This window comes from Leucopleurus acutus (genome assembly GCF_964270905.1).
Source record: "Leucopleurus acutus genome assembly, chromosome: 5".
NCBI classification, from domain to species: Eukaryota; Metazoa; Chordata; class Mammalia; order Artiodactyla; family Delphinidae; genus Leucopleurus; species Leucopleurus acutus.
The window spans coordinates 6,147,978-6,172,642 of NC_139147.1; the positions used below are offsets into that span (position 1 = coordinate 6,147,978).

The window sequence follows — 24,665 nt, forward strand, 5'->3', positions numbered from 1 at the left end:
GCACTCTTGCTTATAGTGAGATAAGTATTAAAGTCTCACTATGTTTGTAGATTTCTTTGTTTCTACTTACTTTGCTTTGTGTAGTTTGAAGCTGTTATTTGGTGTGTACAAATTTAGAATTTCCCTTTTTCCTACTGAATTGAACCTTTTACCATTTTGAACTTATCTCTAGTAATGCTTTATTCTTCAAATTCTTGTATATGAATGTAGCTATGCTAGCTTTCTTTTGGCTAGCATTTGCATAGTACATGTTTTTATACTTTACTTCCTGTCTTTCCCTTTTGCCTTTTTTTTAAAAAAAATAAATTTATTTTATTTATTTTTGGCTGCTTTGGTTCTTCGTTGCTGTGCGCTGCTTTCTGTAGTTGCGGTGAGCGGGGGCTACTCTTTGTTGCGGTGCACGGGCCTCTCATTGCAATGGCTTCTCTTGTTGCGGAGCACAGGCTCTAGGTGTGCGGGCTTCAGTAGTTGTGGCACACAGGCTCAGTAGTTGTGGCTTCCGGGCTCTAGAGCACAGTCTCAGTAGTTGTGGCTCATGGGCTTAGTTGCTCCATGGCATGTGGGATCTTCCTGGACCAGGGCTCGAAGCCGTGTCCCCTGAATTGGCAGGCAGATTCTTAACCACGGCGCCACCAGGGAAGCCCTATTTTCTGTCTTTTTTGTTTTTAGGCTGTTTCTTGCTGTTCTGAATTTTTTTCTGACCGAATATATTCCACTCAGTTCTCTTCAGCTGTGTGTATCCTGCTAATAACCTTGCGTTCTTAGTTTTAGTTATTGTATTTTTCTATTCAGAATTTTCCAGAGTTTTTAGTTTTCTGCTGAAGTTCTCTTTATTTTAATTCCTTGAAAATCAGCCCTGGTTATTTAAAAAACCCATTTCTGGTTATTTCATTATCTTGTTCCCCTGTTAATCTCTTTGCATTCTGTGTTGATTTTTTTCTCATTTTATTACAATCACATTTTCTTTGTTGCCTGTATTTTTGATTGAATGTTAGATGTTAGAGATGGTTTGAAGCCTAGGATGGCATTTCTTCTCCAGAGAAGGTTTTAATTTGCTTCTGGTAGGCTACTAAGGCCACTCTCAAGCCTGTATCACCTTCACCCAGACAAGGATGGGCTTTTAGTTCCTTGGGATTACTGTTTATCTGTAGTTTACCTATAGGTCTAGATTATAGCTCTTTGGGCTAACAGCTGAAGCTTGAGGTGTTTGCCTATACATAGGAGACTCCGAATTGTAAGTTTTGTTAGCATAACTCAAGAGTTTAGTCTGTCAGTTTTTTGCTTACCTGCTAAACCTTTCAGCTTCCTCTTCCAGAGTGAAATTCTAGGGTTCTTTTTTATTGCTTGTATCCTTTTTCGTGTATTGGTCCTGTAAATCTTCATAGCCTTGTTAGGTATATAGGGCCCTCAAACCGTTTTTAAAAAAAAAATATATTTTGACAGATTTTCTTGTTCTTCTTAGTGGTAGTTTTGGTCCATCTGAATTTACATACTATTAGTCATGAAATTCATTAATAGGAGTTTTTGCCCTAACAAAAAAAGTACTGACAAATTAAGGAAAGAAGAGTTGTATTAAAATCAGCCAGGATATATTGTTCAGGTTATGTTGAAATGATAAAACATCTCAATGATTATCAAACAGATGGCACTAACGTGAAAATTGATTTGTGTATCAGTTCTGGGAATATGTACTTTCACTGAGTGATCTCGCATATGTGACTTTGGTGTTGGAGGAATAGCATGTGCCCTCCCCTGCCCCACCCCCCCCCCCCCCGCCGTTTCAATCTAGCTATTTTATTTGGCTGATTTTAAAAGATTATTTAATTATTTTGTTTTAATTTAAAAAAAGATATTTAAAAAATTCAAGCACAACTGAAAGTACTGACAACAAATCATCCAAAAAGTTAAAACCTGGAAATAACTAGGATTGATATTTGAGGATCATTTCAGATATTTCTCTATACCTGTGTATTCACACAGTGATATATTCCTTAAGGTTGGTTACTGCATCATAATATATGAATATATATTTTCACTTCTAAGATATATATTTTAAAGTGATTTCTTTTTTGGATTATAGTTATTATTATCTAATTTATGGTAAGCCAATTAACTTATGGTTTAGTTTGGGAAATGATGATCTAATGTGCCTAAATTTAGCCATGTTTTCTAAATATCTTAAAAGTAACAAAAACCAATCTTGGTTAACAGTATGTGGCAAAAATACCCATTCAAGAATATTTTATTTTTTGAACTATTATTATTATTTTTGCCTTAAATCCTTTTGGGATTGGATAGAGTGCGAAATACTTTATTGAAGATTGTACTTATTGAAGAGTTGATTTTCACCTGCATGTTTGTGTTTCAGTCTGATTCCGTGGCTTTGATGTCACAGTCTAGGCAGAGGACATGTAGGCGTAAATATCCAAATTATGGTAGAAGAAATCTTGGACGGCTTGAGTTGTCTTCTGGAAATGAATCTTCAAGCTCCGTAAGACATGTGAGTTTCATAACTTTAAAATATATAAAATAATCTTGAATAATTTGTCTTAACTCTTTACTTTGAATCTACCTTGAAATTTTGTGGAAGTATAGTATTCTCTAGAGATTAAGATGAAATTTCACATTTGAATTTCTCTAACAGTTTTGAACAGCTTTGTTATACCATGTAAGTGTACAATCTGGTGGTTTTAGTATATTAACAAAATTGTACCATCACCACCACTATTTAATTTCAAAATATTTTAATCACCTAAAAAGAAACCCTGTACCCATTTGCAAGTACTTCCCATTCCCCCTCCACCCAAGCCCCTGGCAACCACTAATCTTTCTATCCCCATGGATTTTTGTATTCTGGACATTTCATTTAATGGAAGCATACAGTATGATCTTGTGACTGGCTTTTTTCACTTACTATGTAATGTTTAAGGCTGATTCCATGTATAGCATGGATGAATACTTCATTCTTTTTCATTGCCCAATATTCCATTATATGAATAGACCACAATTTGTTTACCCACTCATCAGCTGGTGGATATTTGTATTATTTCTACTTTTTGACTGTTACGGATGTTGCTCCTTATCAGCATTAATGTACAGGGTTTTGTTTGGCCATAAGTTTTCAATTCATTTGGGTTTATATCTGTGAGTCAGTTTGCTGGGTCATATGGTAACTCTGTATTTTAACCTTTTGAGGAATTGCCAGACTGTTTTCCAAAGTGGCTGTATTATTTTATGTTCCCAGTCAGTAATGTATGAAGTTTCCAGTTTCTCCACATCCTTGTCCACACTTGTTATGTTCTGTCCTTTTGATTTCAGTTGTCCTGGTGGATGTGAAATGATATCTCACCGTGGTTTTGATACATTCCCCTAATGACTAATGATGTTGAACATGTTTTCGTGTGCTGTTCTCCACTTGTATGTCTTTGGAGAAATATCTATGCAAATCTCTGGCCCATTTTTCAATTTGGTTGTCTTTTTTATTGCTATAAGGGTTCTTTATACATTCTGGATACAAATCCTTTATATCAGATGTATGACTTTGAAATATGTTCTCCCATTTATTGGATTGTCTTTTCACTTCTTTGCTTGTTTCCACTGAAGCACAAAAGTTTTACATTTTGATGAAGCCTAGTTTGTTTTTTCCTTAGTTGCTTGTGCTTTTGCCATCATATCTAAGAAGTCTTTGTCTTAACCCTTTTCTTGACTTACAGTAATCATATGTAAGTTACTGTTCTTTTTGATTTTTGGGGGGAAAACCAGTATTTCTGTAAAGAGTTTTTAAAGGTTAATATTAGAATGTTAGTATTCTCTAATCAGTAATGTTTTGAGGATTGAAATGTTACATAAGGATGAACAATTTGAATTCCTCTATAAAGCATTAAGGTAGTAGTCAAACATAGGGTTTGAATTTAAATCCAAATTCTTCTACTTCGACAAGTTGGTTAAACTTTTGTGCCTCTGCCTATATCTGTAAAAGTAATTAATAGTATGTCCCTCAGAGGTGTTGTGAGAATTCGTTTAGTTAACCATGTAAAGTGTTTAAAACACTGCCTAATATCCAATAATGTTAGCTGCTAACCGTTCACTTAAATGATTTTGTGTTAACACCTTTCTTATTTATTTTCTTCTTCTTTATATGTATTGAGCATGTTTTAACCTTTAATGATTCAGGATAATTACGATAAATGTTCCCATCCATCCTCACTAGTTTCTGGCATATCTTTCCTGTGTTTTCTTTTCTTCTTTCCCCTGTATACTCAATTAGATACATGTATATTTTTTCTCCTTTTGTACACAAAATGTCGCATACCACAGATACTCTTTTGCACTTGGGTTTTTTCACTTAAAATATTCTTAAAATCACTTCATATCAGTTCATAAGTGCCTTCCTTATTTATTTATTTATTTTTAAAGAGTTGCATCATATTTAAGTTATCTGATTGTAACAGTTTATTTAACCACTCTCCTGGTTATGGGCATGTAGGATGTTTACAGCGTTTTCATTTTAAATAATGCTACAATGAATAATCTTGTAGATGTATGTATTTGTCTAATGATGGAGATGTTATTGGGGGGGGTACATTCCTTGAAATGGGATTGCTGGGCCCAAAGATAAACACGTTTGCATCTTATGAGATGCTGATAAAAATTCCTCATAAAGGAGAATTCCAACTTGCTTTCCTCCCTGTGGCGTAGGAGAGTGTCCGCTTTCTTACTAACAGTGTGTTACAGTTTCTAATTTTTGCCAATTAATTGGCGAGAGATGGTATCTTAGTTTTATTTTTTATATGTTTTGGCTATTCTTTTATGTGATAGAATATTATATGTAACATGAAATTTACAATTAGCTGTTTTTAAGTGTACAGTTCAGTGGCATTAACTGCATTTACAGATGTATGCAACCATCACTACTCTTCATTTCTAGCACTTTTTCATCATCCCAGACAGCAGCTCTGTACTCATTAAACAAGAACTCTCCCTATTTCCTTCTCTTCCTAGCCCCTGGTAACCTCTCTTATACTTTGTCTCTATGAATTTGCCTGTTTTAGGTACCTCATGTAAGTGGAATCACAATATTTGTACTTTTGTCTTTGGTTTATTTACAGTGTAGTTTACATTTCTCTTATTTGTGAAGTTGTACATATTTTTATATATTTAGAGTCTTTTTCATCTTTGTGCATTGTGTGTCATGTCTTTTGGCCATTTTTCTATCGTGTTTTTGGCCTTTTTCCCCCTTCAAGTTTTAATTTTTTCCACCCTGCTACATTACTGTATTTTTGAGTTAATTTTATCATTGGATTCTGTGAAGTTTTCCAGGTACACTCTCATTTATACAGTATTCAGTTTTACTACTTCTCTTCTAATTTTTATACTTTTAATTTTTCTTGTCTAATTGCAGTGTTTAATACTTCCAGTACATTGTTGAATACTAGTGAGATAGTGGACCATATTCCTGTTGTCAGTGGAAATGTGTCTATTTTCACAATAAGTAAGATGCTTTGTTTTAGGTTTCTACAGTATACGTATATATTATGCTAGGGAAATAGCAACTAATTCTTATTTTCTTAAGTGTTTCTGAAAAATCAGGAATGATTATAGATTGAGTTTTAATTTTTAGATCAGTAGTATTAATCTTACGATTTTATGTCTTAATTTGGTTTATTTGCAATTAATGGGGTACTTTTAAATTAACACAAGTATAATGCAGAATGTTAAATCCACTTGATCTTTTAAGATAAGTCATAATTTTGTGTTATGGTAGTTTACCTCCTACAGTGGTATGAATTCATTCTCCTGAGTGTTGCAGATGGGTGGAGACGGTTGTGTATATGTGTATGTTGGTTCCATTACGCTTTAGTTTGGAAAGCACTGATAGTAGAAAAAGTATGGGTTTTAGAGTTGGCCTGGTTTCTGATTCCATTTCTTATACTTACTCTTCTGTGACCCCAGGCGTATTTCTTTACATTTCTTAGCCTTGGGTTTCTCAATATATGAAAAGGTAGTAGTGGGCAGGTAGTGACTTGAGATAATACAAAACTCATTGGCAAGACGGATCCAAGATTTGTGGGGTTTGAATCTTGTATAATTTTAGGGACGTCCTTTAGAAAAAGAATTCAAAGTTACAGATAGACACAGGGCCTTGGTAGGCAAGTTAAATTGAAAACCTCTGAAACTTAAGTTTCATTAGCTTTTTCTTAACCCTGCCTCTGTCTACAGAAGTATTTTGAGAGTTAATGCAGATAAAACATTTAAAACTTTTTCCCAGAATGCATGGTTTCCAGGTAGTAGATTTTAAGAGTTTATTTTATTACTGTGATTTTTTAGAAGTCTATTTTGAGCATAAAAAGCAGCCTCGTGTTGAGTAGATCTAGTGTGGTTGGCCTAGGAATCTGTACTCCTTGAATAGCATTGGTCTCACATTTTGAGGAACATTTTTTAAGAATATGTTTACTTTGCCTACTCAAATGAAGTAAACAAAATAGCTATTTCCTTGCAGTTCCATCTTTTTAGTTTTGTTTCTCCATGGCATTTTCATCATCCGTTTATGATTCACTTAATGTAAGTAGCTGTTACAGGAAAAGGTTGTATCTCAATTTAAAAGTACCTGCTTAGTATCCAAGACCAGAATTTAAAGTAGACGGCAGCTATTAGGGTTGTGGGAATTAGCTGCTTGTTCCCCTCTCTTCCTTTAAAGACTTCCGTGTTTCAGGTTTAAAAAAAATTACACAGTAAGTACAGCGAGTTCCCATATACTGTTTCCCTAAGTTTTTCCTATTAATAACATCTTGATTTAGTGTGGTACATTTGCTACAACTGATGAACCAATTTTATACGTTATCATTAACTAAATTCTGTAGTTTACATTAGGGATCACTCTGTGTTGTATGGGTTTAGACAAATGCATAATGTTATGTATCTACCATAATAGTATCATACAGAATAGTTCCACTGTCCTAAACGCCCCTTCTGCTGTACTTAATCATCACTCCCTCCCTCTTCCTGAGCTACGGGCAACCACTGATCTTTTTACTGTTTCCATAGTTTTGACTTCTCTAGAATGTCATATAGTTGGATCAAACAGTAGGTGGCCTTTTCACATTGACTACTTTCTAGTAATATGAGTTTAATTTTCCTCTATGATAAGTCTATATTTAGCTCTGTAAGAAACTGCCCAACTATTATCCATAGTGGTTGTGTTACATTTTGTATTCTGATGAAAAGTGAATGAGAGTTCCTGTGCTTCACATCTTTTTAAGATGATATTTCTTCCCAACTTCATCTATAGATTCAACACAGTTCCAGTCAAAATCCCAGCAAGTTTATTTTGTGGATATTGGCAAAGAGATTCTGAAGTTTGTTTGGAGAAAAAAATGACCCAGAATAGCTAACGATACTGAAGAACAACAAAGGTGCAGGACTGATAGATACATTAAGACTTAGTATAAATCTCCAGTTTTCAAGACAGTGTCGTACTGGTGAAAAAATAGACAAATAGATCAATGGAATAGAATAAGGAACCCAGAAGTAGACCAATACAAATATACTCAACTAGTGTTTGATGGAGGAACAAAGACAACTCAATGGACAAAGCGTTGTCTTTTCAACAAGTGGTGTGGAACAACTGGACATCCACATGCAAAAAAAAAAATCTAGACACAGTCTTTTCACAAAAATTAACTCAAAATATCTCATAAACTTAATGTAAATGTAAAACACAAAATTATAAAATTTCTAAAAGATAACATATAATAAAAATCTAGGTGACCTTGGGTGTGATGATCACTTTTTAGATACAATTCCAATAGCATGATCCATGAAAGAAAAACTTGACAAATAGAAAAGCCTGAAAGATACTGTTAAGAGAATGAAAAGACAAGCCATGGACTGGGAGAAAATACCTGTAAAACTCATGTCTGATAAAGGACTTGTATTCTTTTTTTTTAATTAAAAAAATTTTTTAACATCTTTATTGGAGTATAATTGCTTTACAATGGTGTGTTAGTTTCTGCTTTACAACAAAGTGAATCAGTTATACATACACATATATTCCCATATCTCCTCTCTCTTGCGTCTTCCCCGCACCCTCCCTATCCCACCTCTCTAGGTGGTAGGACTTGTATTCTTTCTTTTTTTTAATTTTTTTGAGAAAAGGACTGGGAAGGTCTTCTTTAAAAAAAAATAAATTTATTTATTTACTTATTTTTGGCTGTGTTGGTTCTTTGTTGCTGTGTGCGGGCTTTCTCTAGTTGCGGTGAGCAGGGGCTACTCTTCGTTGCGGTGCGCGGGCTTCTCATTGTCGTGGCTTCTCTTATTGCAGAGCACGGGCTCTAGGCGTGCAGGCTTCAGTAGTTGTGGCACATGGGCTCAGTAGTTGTGGCTTGCGGTCTCTAGAGCTCAGGCTCAGTAGTTGTGGCGCATGGGCTTAGTTGCTCTGCGGCATGTGGGATCTTCCTGGGCCAGGGCTCGAACCTGTGTCCCTTGCATTGGCAGGCAGATTCTTAACCACTGCGCCACCAGGGAAGCCCAGGACTTGTATTCTTAAAACTCAATAAGAACACAACCCAATTTAAAAATCGACAAAAGATCTAACGGGGACTTCATTAAAGAAGATATACAGATGGCAGATAAGCACATGAAAAGGTGCTCAACATCATATGTGATTAGAGAATTGAAAGTAAAATGAGATGCCACTGCCCACCTATTACAGTGGCTTGAGTCCAAAACACTGAGAACATTTACATTGACTTATTAACTTTGCTCAGAGAATGGCCTCTTGTATCAGTTTCTTTTGTTAATAGTAGTAGTGTTAAGTCTCACAAATATTTTCTATTGTCTAATTTTTTGATAAGAAAAAGGATGTAGTAAAGACACTTGCTTTTTGTTTTAAGTTTACCTATTTTATTACCTGGTTACCATACTTACTCCTGAGATGATTAGAATGACTGTGTGGTTTCTCTTGCCTTGTGTTATTTAATCTCAGAGATCAAGATTTTTATTTTATTTTTCTCCCCCTCACAAAATTAGGAGACTTCCTGTGATCAAAGTGAAGGTTCTTGTTCTTCTGAAGAAGAAGAATGGAAAAGTGATAGAAGAAGTGAAAGTGACAGTGAAAGTTCAAGGTACCTGTTTTTACTCGTTTTAATCTTCTAAGCATTTTAGTCATGACGTTGAATGGAATCCTACTTGAATGGCATTCAAGGTGTAAGAGCTTCCAGCTGTGGAACAACTAACATTGAGTTTTTAATACATTTAAAAGGAGAAGAAAGCTGGATTAACTGCTCTTTCTATAGAAAATATTTTGGGTATTTTTTTTTTGGACTATAAAACATTTGAGCCAACAGTGTAAGTATGTGTGCTCAAAACATCAATTTAGTCTTGGGCTACATTTATAAAGAGGAGTATACAACGTCTGTTTGGTAAAATCACCGTTAAATTTATTACTAGTTACTGCATACGTTGATGTAAGTTCAATTAACTATCAAGAAGAAAAAAAAAAGGGACTTTTATTCAAGCCAAACTGAGGATTATAACCGGGAAGCAGATTCTCAGGAAGCTCTGAGAACTGTTCCACCTGTTAGAAGCTGAAGGCACAGTCATGTACATTTTCAATGATGGTACATCAGGATGACATACTGCTATTTTATATAAAGTTCACGAAGGATACATAGTCCAGGTAAACTTTTGCAAAGTGAGCACCAAGCACTATGACCCCCTACAGAGCTGGGAAAGAATGTTATTCTTTTAAGAGGTTAAATTGCTAACATCAGAAGAAAGAAAAAATTTGATCTTTGCTGTTGAGCAGGCACTCCCATCTTTGAGCAGCTCTGGTTAATGTGTAATGCCGATGCCTGCTGCACATTAGGGAGGGTGGAGGCCCAAATGGACACAGAGAGAGAATTTTATGTTTAATTTTTCTTGTCCTGCCTTAAAATATAAATTTTATTTTATCATACGTATTACCTTTTGTTTAGTTTTGGTATCCAAATTTCATGGGACTAAGATGTTAACATCTGTTCCTTGTCTTGGTAAATGTCAACTTTGTCCTGGCAGATGCTTCAGCCAGAAACCTGGATATCATTCTCTTTTCATAACATTTCCATCACCAAGTCTAGAAAATTCTCCCTTCTAAATATGACTCAGATTATTTTAATTTCCATTGATACTGTGCTTTACAGAACACCATCCCATACTCCTGGCTTCCTTTCTTGTCTTCTTTTATTCCATTATGCTTAGGAGCTGGAGTGATTTCTAGAGTACTTGTCTACCCTTATTTTTGTTTGTTGACTTAATTTTAATTGTGGTGAAATATACAGAACATAAAATTCACCATCTTAATTGTTTTTAATTGTACAGTTCAATAGTGTTAAGTACATTCACAGTGTTGTGCATCCAGTCTCCAGAACTTACTTCGTCTTGCAAAACCGAGACTGTGTACCTACTAAACAGCAGTTCGCCACTCCACCCCACCCACCCCTGGCAACCACCACTGTCCTTCCTGTCTCTATATTCACTATCTTTTAATTCAATTTTTCTTGAATTTTATTGTACAAAGCAGATGCTCTTAAGATTTTTAAAACAGCTCTTTTTATAACATAAAATATAATACAAAAATAATATTTGAAATAAATAGCTTTTGGAACTGTGTGTTATCAAGCCTGAGAGGTATGTGGTTGGACAATGATGGCCCCAGTAGAGGATTTTTATCCTTTTCTGTGTTTGCTAAAGCTGGGAGTGGACCAGGGGCTAGTTTCCTAGTTTCCTGTTTGACTCTGCTTTTGCTCCAGGGTAGGTTAGGACTAGGCCCTCTCTGGGATCTTTTCTCATATCAGGGAGAGTCCCCCTGTTGGCAAGAAGCTTTGTCCACTTAGAGCTTTCTGTTCTGTGCTTTCCTTGTGGCTCTCAGTGTAGTCACTGACAGTTTGTCATTCTACTTACAAATTCTAGTCCCATTTTGGAGCCTCCTGCGGTTTAGGGGTGTGCTGCCTTTCTGCACAGTGTCTCCTGCTTTCGTAGCTACATTTCACTTTTGGAAAGGGTATTATTAGTTGGCTCTAGATGTTGTCTTCTATGAGGTCTCATCCAAATTATACTTCAAAAAATTTCTCAGGCTTATATCCTTAATTTCCAGTGTCAGTGAAGATTTTTCTCCTTCTCATGGTCTTTGGTCATTTCAGTATGCACTGATAGGGAGGGCAGTCGAATCTTCCCAGGATCTTTTCTTTCCTCCTTGTTATCTCTCCTCTCTTAAGGTTGTAGGATGAATTTACTCTTAGGGCTTAGATTCTGGTTCTGTATGACTGAAACTGTTTTCCTCCCTAGTGGCTCTTCATCTAGATATTCTGATTGGACGGCTGACGCAGGCATCAATCTGCAGCCTCCTTTACGAACGTCATCCCGTCGACGAATTACTCGGTTTCGTAGTAGTTCAGAGGACGAAATGTCTACTGAGAATTTATCTCCTCCAAAAAGGAGACGAAAGAGAAAGAAAGAAAATAAGCCTAAAAAAGAGGTAAGAAAAGTATATCTTTAAAAATACCATGTATCTACACTTTTATAGTTTCTGTCCATATTTAGAAATAGAAATCTTTGGGAATTTGGAGGCTTTATTATTATTATTTTTTTGATCGATATACATCATCAGGAGTCAAATGTACAATGCAAACAAACTTATTTTTGGAAAATTTCCTTTGTTATTAAAACTTCTCTAATCTGCTCTGAGTTGGACTTGGCACTTATACCTTTCTGAATCTGTAACTTAGAGGGAAAGCTCTATTTTGCTCAGATCCCCACCATAACTCTTATTTTGTCCTCCAGTTCCAACACCAAAAATATACTTCAAGGCATTTTAAGATCCTTGCTTCTTGTTTTGTCTGCTGTTGTCCTGTTTCCCATTTTCATTTGACATGTTTTGTCTTCATACTTTTCTCCTAATTGTAATATTGCTATACCTTGTTCCATGTACAGTGCTACATGTGCTCCTGTCATATAGGTAGCTGTTGTTATTTAAAGATGCTATGTCTTTGTATTAGGTATCTATTGCTGTGTAACAGATCATCTTGGAACTTAGCTTAAAAACAAGAAACATGTATTATTTGATGTTTTGATGAATCAGGAATTCGGGAACTGATTAGCTGATTTTTGGCTCATGAGGTTGCAGTCATCATGTTAGCTTGGGTCACAGTTGTCTAAAGGCTTGACTGGGGGTGGATCTTTGAAGTTTGTTAATGGGACAGTTGGCTGCTGGCCTCAGTTCCTCACCATATGGGCCTCTCCATAGGGCTGCTTGAGTGTCTTCTTGACATGGTAGCTGATTGTCCCCAGAGCAAGTGATCCAAAAATTAAGCAGGGGCTAAGCCTATTATGACCTAGTCTTAGGAGTCGCACATCGTTACTTCTGCTTTTTTCTATTTGTTAGAAGTAGTTGGAGCCCACATTGAGTGGAGGGTACTTAGGCTCCACCTCTTAGAGAGGAAAGGAGGAGTATCAAATAATTTGTGGTTGTATTTTAAAATTACCAGTCTTTTCTTTTTAATGGTTTTTCCATTATGGTTTATCACAGAATATTAAATATAGTTCCCTGTGCTATACAGTAGGACCTTGTTGTTTATCCATCCTAAATATAATAGTTTGCATTTGCTAACCCCAAACTCCCATTCCATCCCTGTACCACCCCCCTCCCCCTTGGCAACCACTAGTTGTTCTCGATGTCTGTGAGTCTGTTTCTATTTCATAAAAGTTCATTTGTATCATATTTTAGATTCCACATGTGATATCATATGTAAGATTACCAGTCTTAAAACCTCAAATCAAGAGGAGACTCCCTGAGATGATTAGTCTGTGGTGAAATTCACTGTGGAGTCTTGGCAAAGCAGCCTTAGTGTGTTGAAGAGGATCCAGCTGGAAATTAGACCCACTTCATAGGATGTAAAGTGCTATGCAGAATCTGTTAGAAATTCAGGGGATGCTAGGAAAGTGCTAGGTAGATCTACAATGCTTGCACAGCTGATAATGTTCCTATGTATGTTAAAGAACCAAATATGTATGCTGTTTAAAAATTAATCATTAGGTGACATGCTAATAAAACAGCCATTCTGAATGGTGAAGTCTTTTGTTTTTCAATTAAACAGTGCATGCTGCCCCTTTCTATTCTACTAAACTTTGTTTTCTTCCCCTTGGCAGAATCTGCGGAGGATGACGCAGGCAGAGCTTGCAAACATGGAACGTTTATATGAATTTCATCCTCCGGTTTGGATAACTGACACCACACTTCGGAAGTCTCCTTTTGTTCCTCAAATGGGTGATGAGGTGAGAGTAATAAAGTTTAAAAATGTGAATATGGAACGTAAAATTAATATTACTCTTAGGTTTTTATTTTTAAACATATACTTCTCTTTTGTAGGTAATATATTTTCGACAGGGTCATGAAGCTTATATTGAGGCTGTCAGAAGAAATAACATTTATGAACTGAACCCTAACAAGGAGCCATGGAGGAAAATGGATCTTAGGGTAAGATGATGGTATTATTAAGTCATTAAACATTTAGCACATACATGTATAGTTAAATTATTTATAAATCCATTAAAAATAACCTACTGGAGGCATACTTCATTACTACCTTTCTGTTAATTTCCAACTTAAAAACATTTCTGCTGTTACCTGCTAAGCATTAAGGTCTAGTCAGAAGACATGCTTGTCACTGGGCACTCTGTACATTATTGGAAGGCAGCTTGGCTGTATATATCATTAATCTTAAAATGATTGTACCCAGGACAGATTTTCAAAAGAAGTGCAAGTTTTCAAAGAAACCAATACAAATTGGAGAAAAAGGTTCGACCTCACATGTAATAAAATACAGAAAAAACTTTAGCTTCTCTGTACTTAACCAATTTTATGTATGTACATATTTTTAACACTTAAAGAAAATACCATGTTTTAACAAGTAGCAAAGGTTTAGGTTTGTTAATAGTTGTTCAACTTGGTGATAAGGGTGCATGAAACAGGTGCAGGCTCCCTACAGGGTATCTTGGCAGTTGGAATTGAAACTGAAAATATTTAGACCTTTTAAATCAGCAGTTCTACTTTTGGTAATTTAGGAAACAACCAGAAGTGCATACAAATTTAAATTCTATATCACTGTTTATAAAAACAAAAAATTAGGAAAAATTCCAAATATCCCACAGTACTGAACGAACCAAACCATGATACATTCACATGTTTGGCTACTGTGTAGAGCCCACCACGTAACCGAGGCTTTTAAAATGTTTGTAGAATGAATGTTACGTATTCACAGTGTGTTACTAAGAGGAAAAACGGAATGTGAAATTCTGGTTTTGGTTATGATAAAAATTTAAAGACATATATGGTCAACCAAAATAAATACATTAAAATGTTAGTGGTGATTACATGTAGAGTAGTATTACAGGTGATTTTTAATCTTTATACTTCATATTTTTGATACTTTCATTAACTGTTAGAAGATGAAAAAACTCAATGGCTCTACTTCTTTGAATTTGGCTTTAGATACATTCAAATTTGTGTCTCTTTCACTTATTACTGTGTACCTGAGGATAGCTGATCCTCATATTTCTTGTTTTCTGTATTTACAAATTTGCCTTTCTCACTGTTTGCTATTTGTAACACCAAAATCACTACTCAAGGTGCTTTCTAGTCATTTGCAGACATGCAGTGTGGCAAAAGATTTGAGTTGTCTGCCCAGCATGTTCTCAGCTGAGGTTGAACAAGGTGATACCTTCTTCTTTTGAGCTCTCATATTGTACATAAATGTTCTTTTTGCAGTCTATTCAGTGCCACATTAAACATTTTTCAGATTTTTGTGCTTTTTTTTTCAGATTTTTGTGTTGGTGACTTGCTGTTTAAGATGGCCGCCTAGCGTAGTGCTAAAGTGCTGTCTTGTGTTACTATGTACAAGAAGGTGATGATGTACCTTATGGAGAAAATCTGTGTGTTAGATAAGCTTCTTTTAGGCATGAGTCATAGTGCTGTTGGTTGTGAGTTCAATGTTAATGACTCAACAACGTAGATTAAATGACGTGTCTCGGGCTTCCCTGGTGGCGCAGTGGTTGAGAGTCCGCCTGCCGATGCAGGGGACACGGGTTCGTGCCCCAGTCCGGGAGGATCCCATATGCCGCAGAGCGGCTGGGCCCGTGAGCCATGGCTGCTGAGCCTGCACGTCCGGAGCCTGTGCTCCGCAACAGGAGAGGCCACAACAGTGAGAGGCCCGCGTACCGCAAAAAAAGAAAAAAGACGTGTCTTTACATAGAAATTCACATTACACAAGATACTGTCTTAATTAGGTGACTGAAATATTACGACTGGGGGCCTGTAGCCACCTAGCCTTGTATTCCCTCCAGGAGCAGTGGTTAAGTGTTCACTGGGAACTCACTAACTCATCATTTTGGGTGGCACTATAGAATAGTAAGAATGCTGCAGATAATGAGAACCAACTGTATTTTTAGCACTTTGTTTGGCACATTATAACAATAATATTTTGTGCAGTGAATAAATGGATGAATCATCTCATATTCTTAGTATTAAGGAAACAGGTATTGGGGGAAGGCTAATTATAGTATAATGAGTAGGAGGCTCTATCATGGTAGGAAGTTTCTCCCATTCCCTGTCTTACCCCTACTGCCTGGAATAGGTCACGGCACATAGATCTTCAACAAATATTTATTGAAATGTATTAGGTAGAAATTTATTGTCAAGTTTTTGAAGAATAATAAGCCAAACGCTTACATATTTTGATTTGCATAATACAAAGTTACATAAATGAAAATGTTTCTTTAGGAAGAGAAGAAAGCCAGAAGGAAATTCTGATTGTGCACAGTGGTTATGTTTAGATACTGAGCTGATGGGTGATTTGTGTGTTCCTTCTTATACATTTGTTGTGTTTTTTTCTAAAGTTGGTATATTCCTTACGTTAGAAACAGTGTTAAATACCGGTCTTCAAAAAGATGTGAAGATTTAGCAAAAACAATTGTAATTAATGGTAAATTAAACCCCTCTTCTGGTTTGGAATCCTAAATTGTGAGCTGACTTAATTTGGCAATATGTGGAGAATTATAATCTTGAGGAATTGCTTTATTTTAACCATTTATTCTTTTAAAAATATCTGTTAAAGGATCAAGAGTTGGTCAAAATAGTTGGAATACGATATGAGGTTGGGCCCCCTACACTTTGTTGCCTCAAACTAGCATTTATAGATCCTGCGACTGGAAAACTTATGGACAAATCTTTCTCTATTAGGTATGTGTTACTTTTTAAAAAATGGAATTATTTAAATTTAGATTTTCCCTCTCGCTGATCAGCATGTCCTTTGCATTCAGCTGCAGGGTAAATAGTAGAGCACTGTGGACAGCCCAAGATGTAAGTTGAAGTTCTGATAGATGGGACCCACTGGAAGTAAAAATACTAGTACTGCAGCAGCAATTAGGCGGGAGCGTGTTTTATACATTTTTCATGCCACTTAAATGTGTAGAGAATTCTGGCCTGTAGTGGAAATTGCTTCCGCATTTGTTTTTGAGAAAATGTTAGAATAATTTGCTAAACCTGTGCTGTCCAATATGGTAGCCGTTAGCCACGTGTGGCTGCCAAGTACTTGAACTGTCGCTAATTTGAATTGAGTGTGATGTAAGTGTACACATTGGATTTGAAGGCTTGGTATGAAGGCAAAGAATGTAAAATATCTCATTGTTTTGTATTGATTATGTGGTGAAACAATATTTAGGATATATTGGGTTAAATAAAATACACTATTAAGATTAATTTCACTGGTTTCTTTTTACTTTAATAAGGCTAGTCAAAAATTAAAAATTACATATGTGGCTCCCATTGTATTTCTTTTGGACATTGCTGCTCTAGACTATAACCTGCTGTGCAGGAAATTTAACAGTCTTTTATTTTTGTTTAGATATCATGATATGCCAGATGTTATTGACTTTCTTGTATTGCGTCAATTTTACGATGAAGCAAGACAGAGGAACTGGCAGTCTTGTAAGTCTGTCCTTACTGAATTTTATATACCCTGAGAAATGAATCTCTCATTTTATTGCTCTAAATATTTTGGTTGTGGTGCTGCTTATTATGGTGGATGCAAACATGTAAATTCTGGAAAGAAATATAAGACTGCTAAGTATATTTTGCTTAGGGCTTGGTATGGTATGTGACATTTTGGAAGCATGATTTCTTACTCCTGGAATATAGGCCAGAGTAGACCTTCTATTTCCTTTCAGACTTGTCCACACTGCATTACTTCCATCTTTAATGTGACACTGGTATAATTAACAAAATTACCTGTAATGTAAAACAATAAGAAATTTGAAAAATAACACAATAATGTTCTGGTATGCCAGAATATCTTACCTTTGATAATCATATCAACCCAGACTTAAATAGGTTGACTTGAGGTAACCATTCCTTTAAAACATAAAAAATTTGTGTAAAACTTACGCTTTATAACCATGCATTGTATGGGTCGACAGAAAAAATAAAATCACCTAAAGGTGGGCACTAACTTTTGAATGTGGCTTTTTGAATGTGGTTTCAATGTGGTTTTCATGGTGACTATTTAAGGCAGGCTGGTAGGCTCACTTGCTTAGACTTGTGTAGGTTATTAATCTCCTCAGGATATAATTGATGACTGTAATTAGGCCAGCAACTGTAATAGTTATTTCACAGGTGTATATGTATTACTTTCCAGTATGTAATGCTGTCCGGGGAGCTCATGTATTGAGTTTGACTTTAGTCACCTAGGAGAATGAAAAGTCATTCTCCTTTTATCAATTTTAGTGAAATACTGAGTTCTACCTAGGCTGTGTCAGCTGGTGTACACATTCATAAATGATGTTCAGACCTCATTAATTTTCGTAATTCCTGCAGCCTTTTTCTGCAGGCAGTAGAAACAGGTAAATAAATTCCCTGAGTTGTCCCTATTTGAAACGAAATCTTATCGGAGAGTGTGGCTGCTCTTAGTAGACTTTTTTTTTAGTACACTGTTTTTAATGGTAATGTCCACACAAGTAATCAGGGTTATTTTGGGGACTGGAGGTGTAAAGGAAAGTTTTCTTGAAGAGAAGCATTTAGCCACCAAAGACAAAACAGAACAAAATAAAAAACAAACCAGACAGCTGGAGTATGTAGAAGTTAATGTTGTACAGCCAAGTTCCAAAGAACTTTATAGTTTCCTAGCCAGTCTGGTTTTCAACCCCCATGATGTGTAAATTAGAAGCTCTCATTTTGTTCTACCAACATACCCATTCAAAAAGATTTCTTAACCTCGATTCTCTACAAGTAAATGCTAGAGATTGATTCCTGACTACCCCTTGTAATTTGGTGGGTTTTGTTTTATTTTTGAGGTTGTGAAATTATTGTATCATATCTTCTATGCTAATTAATTTGTTTTTGCTCCCCCATAAAAATCTTACCTCTTCTGCTGAAGTTTGAGCAGTTATTATAGGAAGTTGCTTGTGAGAACTTTTTACTGAGCAGATGTTTATCCTGCTTTTGACTAGCCAAAATAGGTTTATTTGAAAAATCTTAATGGAATAGAAATGCCCATTTTTACCATGAGAAAATAAATTTTTTAAGCCTCCTTTTAAGTTAAAGTTTTTAGTCTTATACCAAAGAACTATTTTTATCTCAACTGAAAGTATGATAGATAAATAGGGAAGAAAAATATTACCTAACTAATTCTTGGTGTCAAAGACTGGCTCACTTAGTAACCATATATTTTTGTATTAGGTTTCTCAAAATGAAGCCCCTGGATTTGTTATTATTACAGTAATACTTATTGTAACAAATATTATAATTGATATTTGTTAAATTAGGTTATTTACATTATAGAATTGGACAGCAATCCTGGTGTTACATCAAAATTTTGGTATATTCCTTCTATTAAAAAGGTTTGTTGTTAAAATTTATTAAGACTTCTTTTTAAAGTTAAAGTGTTTTGGAATATCTGTATTAATGAAATACTGTCAAAAGTTGAATTTTATTAATGGTAGAAGGGTGGTGGGATGAGGGGCTTATGGGTTTCTAATGATTTTGAAGTAAAATATACTTAAAGATCATGTTTATATAAATTTGAAAATATATTAACCTCAAAACATGTAGCTCCAATAGTTGTGATATTGCTATTTTTTTCAGTTTTACAGAATTTATTGAAAGCATACTTTCTTTAGTCAAGACCATTTGTGGGGAATATTCTCTTTCTTGGGAGTGATATGTAGCTTTAATTTTGATTGATACTATTTCTGTAAAACTTTTCTTGAAGAAGGAATTGTTAATCTACCAAAGAATTATTAATGAAGGATAAGTAACTTTTTTTCATATTGATTTTGTTTTGAAAATGATGGGATGGATGGGAAGGAGGAGATAGGGTTATTACAGCAGTCTGTGTTTCTTTTGTAATATATGTAAAACAAAGATCGAATACAGTTTCTTTCTCTAGAAGTTGTTAACAGTTATAGAATATATTTAGAAATGTATATGTATAATCTAAAATCACTGAAGTCAGTTGAAGTATTCTTTCCAGTTACTTTGGTTTGTATAGGGAGCTCTCCTAAGCTCTGCTTGTCTGCTTTTATATTATGCTGAGATAATGGGGTATGTGGATGTTTAAATCTTTTAAATAATAAATACGTATTTTTAAGGGTACATTTAGACCTGATTTTTATTATGAGATCTTAAGAATTAGAACACCGTTTTATGTGGAGATATTTATATAGCAGCAACTTTAGAAGAATCATGGATTAACTTCTGATCATACGTTTATAACTTGTTTTATTCAGGAAAAGTTACATATTTCATAAGTATATTTAATATGCTTATTAAATATTGATTTGTATACATCGTTGTAAAAGATTTTTGAGTTTTGTTAAATTTTGTTCTTTGTAATAGAACTTATTTTGGAGTGGGCATTTGGATCCATTAAATAATGGAACCTAGTCATAAACCGTTTTCATCAATTATATTATATGGTTTTATACCTTTGGTAAATTGCCGAGTGTAGTACTATGTCTTTTTCACGTATGTTTTATCACTAAAGATTGCAGGTAAGTGGTGGAGAATGGCTAAGTGTAAGATAAAAATATTATTTGATTTGTTTTATCTGTCATAGGTATTTTGTAAGTTAAAAATGTTAATGTTAGCAAATTGATGTCTCAGACTTGGTCGTCTCTCTTATAGGTGACAGGTTTCGTTCTATCATTGACGATGCTTGGTGGTTTGGAACGGTGCTGAGTCAAGAGCCGTATCAGCCACAGTACCCTGATAGTCATTTCCAGTGTTACATTGTTAGGTATGTATGCAGATGAAAACCAGTCATCTACAAACATTTGTTCGCTGCGGCAGGTTGTGGTATGAATGATGTGTTTCAGGTTAAAAAAAACACCATTGAGTTCGTTGTTAAGTCACGTCAGTCTCACCTTTGCAGCATCTCTCTAGAATGCCTCTGTTACTAGTACCCGCCTTGGTACAGGTTCTGCTTGCTTCCCTGGGACCTTTTTTGTAGCCTCCTAATATTTCCTCAACCCAATATTGCAGGATCATTGTTCAGGAGCACATGTTACTTCATTTCCCTTGTTCAAAAAAAGTCTTTGCTGCCTTTCCATTGGCTGTGGAAACAAAGTCCACATTCTGAAGTGTGGCATTCAAGGCCTTCACACTATCTTTCTTCACTTACCCTGGGTACAGGCCACACAGGATTTCTGGTTTTGTCCTTGAATCCACCATACATTTTTATACTTGTTAGTTATAATCTATTCGAAAAAAACCATACTATTTAAACTTACTGCTACAGTGAGGTTAATTTTTGCATTTCCTATCTTTTTGTTTACTCTTGTAGTGAGTACCTAGTTATTAGCCACAGGTTTATTTTTTATTTATTTATTTTTTTTGTGATACGCGGGCCTCTCACTGCTGTGGCCTGTCCCGTTGCGGAGCACAGGCTCCGGACGCGCAGGCCCAGCGGCCATGGCTCACAGGCCCAGCCACTCCGCAGCACGTGGGATCCTCCCGGACCGGGGCACGAACCCGCGTCCCCTGCATCGGCAGGCGGTCTCTCAACCACTGCGCCACCAGGGAAGCCCCTATTTTTTATTTTTTATTGGAGTATAGTTGCTTTACAATGTTGTGTTAGTTTCTGCTGTACAGCAAAGTGAATCAACTATACATATATCTCCTCTTTTTTGGATTTCCTTCCCATGTAGGTCACCACAGAGCATTGAGTAGAGCTCCTTGTGCTGTACACAGTGTTCTCATTAGTTATCTATTTTATATGTGCTATCAATTGTCTTTATGAAGGGCTAACCAGACTTTTTTTTGGTTTTAACAGGTGGGACAATACTGAAATTGAAAAACTTAGCCCATGGGACATGGAACCAATACCTGATAATGGTATGTAATTTTTAAACAATGAAAATACATTTTCAAGTTTTTATGTTACTAATGCACATAGAGCACATTTGTGGTCTTTGAGAAACATTTTTAAATTTATGGTAACTGAGCTTTACTAAAACAAGTGAACAGAATTATGTGTATCTGGCTCCTTAATTCTTACCCTGTTTCCAGCTTGTTGCTCACTGTGTCTTAGTCACCAACTGTCATTTCTCATGTAATTGTGCTTTAGTCTCTTCTTGATCTCCTTCACTTAGCCTCCATTTCTCTTTCCTCATCCTTATTCTTTTACCCTTGTTCTTTCTTCAGAGAAGAGCTCTAACCTGACTTCTGTCTTTTGCATTACCTCAACTTGTCTGAGAAGTAGAGTTCTTTGTTCCAAAGGCCGTATCTTCTCCAGTGCTTGCTGTCCCACTCCTTTGAACTTCTCTTGGACCTGGTATTTACACTTAGTTCATTCCCTCCAACAATTTTAGTTTCCTCCTTCCTATCTCCATTCAAGTTTGGATTTGTGTCTTATACCTTAAAACAGCTTTCATTTCATTTTCTTGAACATTTTGCTACTGAATTACTTCACTCTTGTTGAACTTTTTGAAGGGGTACCCTGTATATCTGTTGGCTCCCATCTCTCCACCATCAAGCTTTCTTTTATATTAGTGTTGATTCAGCATAAAAACATGCAAGAACTTGTGTCCTTCCACATCCACCATTTTTGACACATGAAATCTTTGCCCTGTGTTTTTTGCTTGTGTCTGCCTTAAGGGTCAAGCCCTTTTTCCTTTGTGTTTTTTTTTTTTTGGTACGCAGGCCTCTCACTGTTGTGGCCTCTCCCATTGCGGAGCACAGTCTCCGGACGCGCAGGCTTAGCGGCCATGGCTCACGGGCCCAGCCGCTCCGCGGCACGTGGGATCCTCCCGGACCGGGGCACGAACCCGTGTCCCCTGCATCGACAGGCGGACTCTCAACCATTGCGCCACCAGGAAAGCCCCCTTTGTGTTTTATTCTCTGACGTATCTCCATCAACTGTTGCCTTGCTTTACTTTGGAAATAAGGAGTTTTTCCTTTATTTTCCTCTTTTTGTTTTTTTTTTAACATCTTTATTGGAGTATAATTGCTTTACAATGGTGTGTTAGTTTCTGCTGTATAACAAAGTGAATCAGCTATACAGATACATATATCCCCATATCTCCTCTCTCTTGCGTCTCCCTCCCACCCTCCCTTTGCCACCCCTCTAGGTGATCACAAAGCACTGAGTTGATCTCCCTGTGCTATGCGGCTGCTTCCCACTAAGGAGTGTTTTTCAAAAAAATGTTTTCTAAATAACTACACTTAGCAATATGAAATGACATTTTGCGTTGTATAAAACATATATAGATAAGTGAAAACCAACATTTTTTTGAGGTCTTACTCTGCTGCTAAGAACTTCATATGTATCGATTCATTTAATCTTACTCTGAGGTGATGCTCTGTTATTAATTTTACAGATGAAGGAACTCAGGCTCAGAGCGTTTTCAGTAACTTAGCTAAGTCACACACCTCTAAAAAGGATAGGAGTTTGGATTCCAGCCTAAGCCATCTGGCACCAACCAGTGCTTTTAACTGCTAGTTATAGCTGCCGCTTTGTAAACGATACCAAATCAATAAAAGCACTTGCATAAAGAGATTTTACATGTTAATGAGGCCAATAAGTCTTTAGAAGAGTTGTCAAAAGACATGAACAGGCAGAAAAATAAATTTGGAGGCATATGAAGAAAAGCTCATTTGCATTATCAGTCTCGGAAAGGTATATTAAAATAATAATATTTTAAATAATTTAAAATATTAAAACATCGTTTTACCTATCAGATTGTTAGATTGATACGTTTGTCTTCTTTCTGTTGACATTTTTCTTTTTTAAAAAAATAGTTTTCAAGAAACTATTCTCTGAATATTTACATTGCCTCTTTTTCTTTTTAAAAATGTGCATACTCTTCCATTATCAATTTTTACTGCACTTTTTAAACATTTCATTTTGAAATAATTTCAAACTTAAGAATATTACAAAAAGAGTACGAAGAATTTCTGAACACCCAATTTTCTCAAATGTTAACATCTTAACACAGTATAGTGCATTTATCAAAATCAGGAAATACCATTGATACAATTCTAATCTTACAGACCTTTTTCAAATTTTGACCATGGTCCTAATGTTCTTTCACACATTGGATTTCATTGCCATGTCTTCTTCGTCTCCTTTAGTCTGGAATCCCTGAATCTTTCCATTATCTTTCATGACCGTGACACTTCTGAAGAGCACTGGCCACTTTGTAGAATTTCCCTCAGTTTGCGTTTGTCTGATATATTTCATGATTAAGTCCAGAGTTTGCATATTTGGCAAGAGTGTCAGAGAAGTGACGTTGTGTCTTTCTCAGTGCATCATATCAGGAGGCACGTGATAGCAGTTTGTCCTGTTACTGGGAATATTAACTTTAATCATTTAATTTAGGTGGTGTCTGCCAGGTTTTTCTGCTATAAAGTAACTTCTTTTTCCTTTGATTAGTATCTTGTATGTGAACTTGGACAACTGAATTTAAATATAGTGTATATTTAGTTTGGTTTGATTTTTTTTTTCTTTTTTGATGGACTCATAGTTGATCCACCTGAAGAATTAGGAGCCAGTATTTCTGTCACTTCAGATGAGCTAGAGAAATTGCTCTACAAACCCCAAGATGGTGAATGGGGTCAGAAATCGAGAGATGAAGAATGTGAACGAATTATTAGTGGTATAGATCAACTTTTGAATCTTGGTAAGTTTTTTTACGGTGACAAGTTTATGTTCAAGATTTCTTTTCCACAAAAGTATTTTAAAACAGTAGCATAATTGTGGTTGTGTTCTTTATTACAATTTGTATTTATTACTTTTTGGGTAAGCCTGTAGTGCTAATTGTAGCTCTGTTTTATGAATGATTTGTAGAGAAATATCACTTAGAGGTAATGAATTTCTTGATGAAAATTCTTCCTTCTGCCATTACAGATATAGCAGCAGCTTTTGCAGGTCCAGTTGATCTGTGTACATATCCAAAGTACTGTACTGTAGTGGCCTATCCAACTGATCTGTACACAATTCGAATGAGACTTGTTAATCGATTTTACAGGTCAGTAGAAACCTACTTTAAAAAAAAATTTGAAAAGCTATTTGGCCAGTTAACCAGGTAGAGTTAACAGAGGTAATGGTGGCTGATAGTGACAGTGGTGGAGTGGGGGCTGA

The 24,665-nt window shown here is 35.7% G+C and overlaps 1 protein-coding gene across 3 annotated transcripts in view; it reads left to right on the plus strand.

Annotated features, from left to right (window-relative positions):
- The window catches only part of BRWD1 (bromodomain and WD repeat domain containing 1), a 122,870-nt gene that overhangs the window by 67,662 nt on the left and 30,543 nt on the right, over window positions 1-24,665 (plus strand). For all 3 annotated transcript variants that reach the window (XM_082840229.1, XM_082840230.1, XM_082840231.1), the window contains 11 exons: window positions 2,369-2,500; window positions 9,028-9,122; window positions 11,323-11,512; window positions 13,183-13,308; window positions 13,403-13,510; window positions 16,146-16,270; window positions 16,935-17,017; window positions 20,210-20,321; window positions 21,357-21,418; window positions 24,049-24,204; window positions 24,432-24,552. In XM_082840229.1, the coding sequence (XP_082696355.1) occupies window positions 2,369-2,500; window positions 9,028-9,122; window positions 11,323-11,512; window positions 13,183-13,308; window positions 13,403-13,510; window positions 16,146-16,270; window positions 16,935-17,017; window positions 20,210-20,321; window positions 21,357-21,418; window positions 24,049-24,204; window positions 24,432-24,552 (1,310 nt within the window). The remainder of the gene's footprint in view (window positions 1-2,368; window positions 2,501-9,027; window positions 9,123-11,322; window positions 11,513-13,182; window positions 13,309-13,402; window positions 13,511-16,145; window positions 16,271-16,934; window positions 17,018-20,209; window positions 20,322-21,356; window positions 21,419-24,048; window positions 24,205-24,431; window positions 24,553-24,665) is intronic.